The 7,670-nt window shown below is 31.3% G+C and overlaps 1 protein-coding gene across 1 annotated transcript; it reads left to right on the top strand.

Moving 5' to 3' along the window:
- Positions 1 to 1,745: 1,745 nt before the first annotated feature.
- On the top strand, positions 1,746 to 5,989 carry LOC104219295 (protein trichome birefringence-like 19). Its single transcript, XM_009769955.2, has 2 exons — positions 1,746 to 2,376; positions 4,975 to 5,989. The coding sequence occupies exons 1-2, from the start codon at positions 1,780 to 1,782 to the stop codon at positions 5,743 to 5,745; spliced, it is 1,368 nt and encodes a 455-aa protein (XP_009768257.1). The 5' UTR covers positions 1,746 to 1,779; the 3' UTR covers positions 5,746 to 5,989.
- Positions 5,990 to 7,670: the final 1,681 nt, after the last annotated feature.

The following is a 7,670-nucleotide window of genomic DNA, read 5'->3' on the forward strand; positions in this document are numbered from 1 at the left end:
TCCTGCAGGCATCCGCAGGCCTTGGCGTCCCCTTCTATCATATTTTCATATTGTTTTTACTTATTTTAGAGACAGATGTATAATTTCCTTGTTCAGACCACTGTTTGTAGTATTCGTAGACAGTCCGTGACACTGTGACACCAGTTATGTGTAGAGTTTTTCTATGGATTTGTATTTGCATTAAGTTAAATTGTTAGATTTCGTTCTTCCGTATTTTATTCCGCTGTTTATGTTATGTTAACTTGTAAATTGTAAAAAGATAAAGTAAAAAGGTAAATAATCAGTAACGTTGACTTGCCTAGCGAGTTCAATGTTAGGCGTCATCACGGTCTCGACGGTAAAAAATTCGGGTCGTGACAGCCACCATTAGAGAGCAAACATATTTTAGATGGAAGCGGATTAATGTTTGGCTGTGTACCAAAAGGATTCAAATTTGAGATTTTAATTCCATGTAACTTCTGCTATGGAAGACTCCTCGAGTCCGATTCAGCCTTATGAGTGGTGAATTATTGGCATAATAATATTTCACTTTCAAACCGCGTTTGACCATGCAAAGTAATTTGGTATTTAAACAAGAATCAGAATAGACTTTATCCTAACAACGTGAATTTTTTTTAGTGAATTAAAGGTAAAATCTTAGTTGGTTTCAAACTCATGAGCAATAGTCAGAATCACAAATAATACAATTTTATCCAATATGGAGTTAAATACTTCAAAGAATAATTTAACTTTTAAAGGGCATAATCGTCAGTTAATATTTCAAGAAATTTTTTGTCTACTAATATTTTTCGTTTTAATATTCGTGCTTTTATAATAATATAGATATAGATATAGATTAGTCTCTATGTTCTATAGATGCAGGAATATCTTTAGTGGCGGAGCAAGGTTGAAGAATGGGGACTCAAGTAAATCTTCTTCGTTTGAAAATTATATTTACAAATAGAGCAAAACTATTTTTTTTTTAATTATGTATAAGTTGTTAAATCCCCTTGACATAAAAGAAAAAATTATGTGAAGAGGTAAAGTGATTTAAAATACCGGTGTGAAATATTATGAAGTGCGTATCGAAAGTTATAAATTTTAGTTGAATAGATATTCTAATAACAATTTAAAAAGAAAAAGGTAGCAACAACACTTCGTGAGCAGAATACCCTCAAAGTGGTCATAGTAGTGAATTCTCAATTTATGTTCATTTTTTCTTATTCTTCCATAATTGTGCTCAATGTCCACATTGAAGCAGTTATTCATATAAAATTCTTAAGTTAGTTTGATCCAAAATCTACTTTGTAGGCTTGTCAAGTATAGTTTAAATGGGAAAAGAATTTCAGCCTTAGATGTACAATTGTATCCTCAAGTTATATAAGTATTTAAGGTTATAAAAGTCTATCAACATTTCAAGGATATTTTAATCGTTCAATATTTAATATAAATTATTCGTGCTTTTATAATAATATAAATATAAATATAAATATAAATAGATAGACATATATAGATAAGAAAATTATATTTTAGAAATTCTTTTAACTTTAAAGTTATCTCTTTTAAAATAACAAACATGTGATAGTACAAAGAATTAGAAGGAAGGCATGAATTTTCTGCCTCTTGGCCATTCTGGTGTAACTTTTAGTCAACACATGGCCAGAATTTGTTAATAAATTTAGCAATACATGCACATTAATTAGCAACTTTTAAATTAAAGCTTTCTTTCTTGCTAATGCTTCTTCACTCACAAGTCACATCTCTATTTCTTCTTCCTTCTCTCACTCTCTTAATTTCTCCATGAATTTCCAAGATCTTGTGCTTTCATTAGGAAAACTACAAATACGAAAGAAGAATGCTACAAAGATTGCTCCATTCGTTGCCCTCGCTATTTTGTTCACTCTCATCCCCTTTTATTATCCTAATAAACTCTCACAATTTCTTTCTACGTCTTTGGGACGGCCACTTCGAGATAAAGTATCGCAGAAAAAGGAATATTTGACCAGTAGAGAAGAACAACAGGAAAAAATCATCATATCATCATCAGAGAAAGATGAGAAAAGTCTACAAACTAATTTGACCAAAAGTGACTCATATCAAGCAATAAATGATAGTACTAAAAAGTGCGACTTATTCTCAGGGGAATGGGTACCAAATCCAGAAGGGCCATACTATACAAATATGACGTGCTTTCAAATTCAAGAACATCAAAATTGCATGAAATATGGGAGGCCTGATACTGGATTCTTGAAGTGGAAATGGAAACCAGATGATTGCGAGCTCCCAATATTTGATCCTCGTCAATTTCTGGAACTTGTTAGAGACAAATCTCTCGCCTTTGTTGGAGACTCTGTTGCAAGAAATCATATGCAATCATTGATATGCCTCTTGTCCAGGGTAAGCTCTCGATGATCATCGCCATGTTTTGTCGTTTAATAACAACCCTAATTCTGTAGAGTACTCTTCTTTGTTTTGTTTTGTTTTTTGTTTGGTGGGGTTGGCCGGTTGGTTAATTTACTAAGTATTCCCTATGTTTAGTTTGGTCCAAAAAATTAAAAGCTTCTTAACGGGTGCCTGGTTATCCTTTTCAATTTTAAATTTTTTATTTAACCCTTAATAAACAATGAAGCTATAGATAAGGAGGGGATTCAATTGCATCTTCATTTTTTTTGCCTAAAAATTGTATTACTCAAGCAGGGTAAGAATAATTATATATAAATTTGAATTGTTGAATCTCATTACATAATGAAGTAATTTCTAGTGTAGTAGCAAAAATGATTCAAAAGTTATTTTAAGACATGATAACCTTTTCTTTTTTCATTTGTTTGAATCCCCTTTTAAGAAATACTGGCTCCGCAACTATCCTTAACATGCTCTTATAACCAGCTATAGGTATATTTGGTATGTTTACGGCCACAAAGTGTATTTTAGTGTGTGTCAAAATTTTTTCTTCTTTTTCAAATTTTGTGACCCGACCAAACACCATTATACAAAATAAGATGGAGAGATTACCTTGAGCTAGCACCAAGCTATTTCTCTTTGATAACGAGGATTAGACTGTCAACCGCGCGGTTTTTGGGTGTATTTACTTTTTTTTTTTTTTTGGTTTTAGGGTGTATTTATCTTTTGTTCTTCGCTGACTTTAAAACTCTGACATAGCTTCAGTTTCCACATGCAATGAGGGTTTGATTCTTATATTGGAAGTAATTAATGAGATCTGAAATCTTGCATGGCAAAGCCTCGTTAATATGGATGTTTATGCTATAACATTCAAGCTTATGACTTTAGATATAACTTTTGATTTAATAACCTAGAAGTTCTGCTCTGCATTAATTTACACGTTGTGCATCCTACGAAGTGCGGAATCAAACATTAGAAAATCGATGAAAAAAAACACATGTGGTTATTTTTAAGGATTAAACAAGTCTATGCTGATGTCAGATTTCGATTATTTTCTTTTGATGAGTTGGAATTTGGAAATGACATTAGCTTAATTATGCTCACATAACTTAGAGTTGACAATACCTTTCCAGATCTAAGAAACACTAATATACGCAGTAACACATGGATCTAGAACTATTTAGAATTCCTTTTTTTTTTTTAAATCCAGATTTCAGGTTATATATTTTCCTCGCGTTGACTTGAAACTTTGAAAAGAAAAGCTATAGCCTAATTAAAATACTACTATTTTGCTTAAGAACAAACCAAAAACTAATTCACTAACACCTAATTATACACTATCCTAATTATAATCTGCGCACTAAAGATATATTTACTTTTAATTTGGGTAAAGTATTACCAAGACTTCCCCTACGTTAGTGTTTTAGTAGACAAAAAATCATTTATAACTTTTAATAAATTGTCCAAAATTCCCTTACCTATAGTATAGCAATATATTTATTATATTGGGCTAAATCAACATTAAGAATTTTAAAATAAAAAATTCTATGCTTTTACTGTAGTTTTGACTGTAATTTGTTTAGCTAGAAGGGAGGAACATATAATTTGATAAATAAAAATGGTAGAGCTAGGTAATCTTACAAGCTTTGAACTAGTGACGTGTGGTTTGAATGGTGATTTCTTGGCTATTGAGGGACGTGGATTTGGTTATTGTTTCCTTAAAAAGGTCACTGTACAACAACACCAACCCAGTATAATTTCACCAGTGAGATCTGAGAAGGTTAGTGTGTATGCAAACCTTATTTTTATCTTTGGGTAGAGAAACTGTTTTCGATAGAACATCGGCATCCCTCCAGAAGGGTCCTCACCACTAGAGCAACCCACTCTTGTCAAAATAAGCGCTTAGCTTGTTAGATCATCATACATCGGTTAAACCGGTAATGCTCATGATTATCTGAAACCATTTAAAAATATAACAATTCATATCTTGAATTAGTGTGGAACTCTAAAACCTCATTATATGCTAATGGTTGAATATCTGGTGCATGAATAAGTAAAACAATAAGGATCCAACATTGAGTAAAAAAAATATACTGTATTATGTGCACGGGTTTTATATATATATGCGGAACACACAAAAATCCCAATTTTAGCATGGATATCTACATGAGTTTATAGTGTATTGCCCACTTTATTGCAATGTAAAAGTATAGGTAGCTAAACAGTTGAGCTACGAAATTTATCAGGTTTGTGTGTATACAGTATACTATTATCTTACAAACTAATTTTCAATTTAGTGGTACTTTTTAAATCTCTTCAAAGGTCAAATGAAATATAAAGCGAGGCGTTGAACAAGGTTGTAGGAAATGGGCCTAATAAAAAACGATCTGATAGTGTAAATATATATTGTAAGTGGATAAAATTTAAACACTGAGCTAATTATATTACTACTCTCTGATTTTTTTTCATGAAAGAGCCTTTTGGTTTTTCAAACTCCAGGAAAATTGTTTCTTCACCCTTGTGCTAGTTTTGTTTTTTAACCCTTGTACTAGTTATTTCGTAACATTAAATACTTTATTATAATTTTGCTCTCAGGTTGTATATCCGGTAGATGTTTCAAATACAACAGACCTTGAAAACAAACGCTGGGAATACAGTGATTACAACTTCAACATGTCCATGTTTTGGTCACCCTATTTGGTAAGAGCAGAAAAAAGCGATCCCAATAATATATATCAGCCCTTCAATTTGTATCTCAATGAACCAGACGAATCTTGGACGACCAAAATCCAAAGTTTCGATTATGTGATCATCTCTGCTGGCCACTGGTTCTTCCGTCCAACTATGTTTTACTTAAACCATAGTCTCATTGGCTGCCTATTCTGTTCACAAGCAAATGTTAGCCAATTGACATCAAATTTCAGCTACCAAAAGGCTTTTCAGACGGCTTTTCGGGCTATTAATAGCTTGGAAAATTACAAGGGAGTAACATTTTTGAGGACATTTGCACCATCCCATTTTGAAGATGGAGTTTGGGATAAAGGAGGAGATTGTGTAAGGACCGTGCCGTTTAAGAGGAATGAGAAGGTGTTGGATGAATATAACTTGGATTTTTACAAGATTCAATTGCAAGAACTTGAGATTGCTCAAAAAGAAGGGGAAAACAGAGGTTTGAAGTTTAGGTTGTTTGATGCAACACAAGCTATGTTGTTGAGAGCAGATGGTCATCCTAGTAAATATGGCCATTGGCAAAATCCAAATGTTACTGTGCGTAAGGACTGTGTGCACTGGTGTTTGCCAGGACCTATTGATGTCTGGAATGATTTCTTACTACAACTGTTGAAAAGGGAGGTAACTGATCCGTAATTTGCACTTTATATCTTATAATTGGCCTTTTTCTAAAGGATAACTTTTTTCTTTTTTCCCAACTATTATTCAGAGTTGTTACTTTGTTTGTTGTGGTGTAAAAAGGGGAAATTGCCCTACAAGAAGGAAAAACTGTAAGGGAAAAATTTGGTAGTTGAACAAAATTTCTATCATTTGTATTGGCCCTTTTCTGAAGAAGTAGAACTTTCTCTTTTTAGTTATTTATTTTGTTCATTTTGGTATAGAAAGGGGGGAATTTCCCTACAAGAAGGAAAAAGTGTTTAAGGAATTTTTTTTTAATTGTTCATTCTATCTTTTGGATTGGTCTTTTCTGAAGAACTTTTTCTTTTTAATTGTTACTCAGAGAGTTGCTAAGTACTTTGTTAGTTTGGTGTAGAATGGGGTCAGGGGAAATTGCCCTAAAGAAGGAAAACATATGTGATACAAGTTACTCATTTCTTGCAAAAGGTGTTTTTACTGGAGGCATATATGTGGGAGAATGGTCAAGCTCATTGTCTTTTGCAAAATAATAATAATATGTTACACATTATTTTTCTGTTTTTCTTGTTTTCTTTTATCAACTGGTTTAGGCTATGGTTTTTTATGTATAGCAAAAGCAGAAAATTTTCAGGCCAATTACTTGTTTGTCTTACACCACCAAATAGTGTACTCCCTTCTTTTTGTCCCAAAAATTATGTGATAATCTTTTTTTTTAGTCAATTCTAAAAAAAAAAAAGATACTTTTTTATGTTTATTAGTAACAATTTAACTTTAAATTTTCCTTTTATCCTTAATAAAATAATTTCTAGCTACAAATTTTTTTTGGACTTATTTTAGGTTACAAATTTTAAAAGTCTTTATTTATTTCTTAAATAATGTGCCAGTCAAATATTTTTACACAAATTTGAACGTTTATGAATTATACTAGTTGCAGGAGACCCGTGCTAAGCCCGGGCCCAAACTCAAGATATTTTTCTTAGAATTAATAATTTTATTTTAATTAAATAAGGTTAATTCGTATCACATTTTTTACTGATTTAATATAGTGACACGTCAATCAAGTCTTGTTGATAGGTCTTCATAATTATTAAAGTTTCATAGTCACATAATTGAATAATTTTGTTAAAGAAAAAAAATATTTATGAGGAAGCAAGTTTGGCTGGAGAATTAGTAAATACCAAAGGGACACAAGTGATTCAATATTCTATAAAATAATATGATTTAAAGTGTTCAAAATAATTACAACTCGGACAGGATCATAAATTGAAAAATATTTGGCATTTTTATGAATTTGTGAGTATATAATTTCTTTAGTTATAGATTTTTTTTTGCATTTTATTACTTGTTCACTCATAATTTCATGTGGCATGAGTTGTGTAGTTAAATGTGGGAATTTAAGCTTAGTTTTAGACGAAATTCAAGAAGAAACCTACATTTATGAAAGTAAACCTTAAGGATCAATTTAGTTCCATACTTTACGCTTAAAAAATAATTCTAAGTTACCAACCAAGAAATTATAAGGAGATTCGATTTTCACTGATAACGCTACCTTTATTTTCAATGTTATAACGTAGCACTGTCAATAATTTATACTTTTAGTATTTGTAATGCGCCATAGATATTTCAAAGGCGATGAGTATAATTGTTCATAAAAAGATTCAATTCAATTCAATGAGCTGAGAAAAATAAAACTAATTAAATGAGAATCGTGCTTGGTTCAATAGGAATAATATATCAAAAATTAGGATAGTTTTACATTTTAACTCCTTCTCCTCTTCCTATTCTTCATCCCCCAATGTAATTGACAAATTTACAAAAAATATAAAGGTTATTACTTTTTTTCTTTCATAAATGCTAATTTATTAATTCTTGAAAATATATTTTATGCACTCTAGGTTAAAAACAGTAAGAAATGTTATAAAAAT

This window comes from Nicotiana sylvestris, chromosome 2 (genome assembly GCF_000393655.2).
Source record: "Nicotiana sylvestris chromosome 2, ASM39365v2, whole genome shotgun sequence".
Taxonomy (NCBI): Eukaryota; Viridiplantae; Streptophyta; class Magnoliopsida; order Solanales; family Solanaceae; genus Nicotiana; species Nicotiana sylvestris.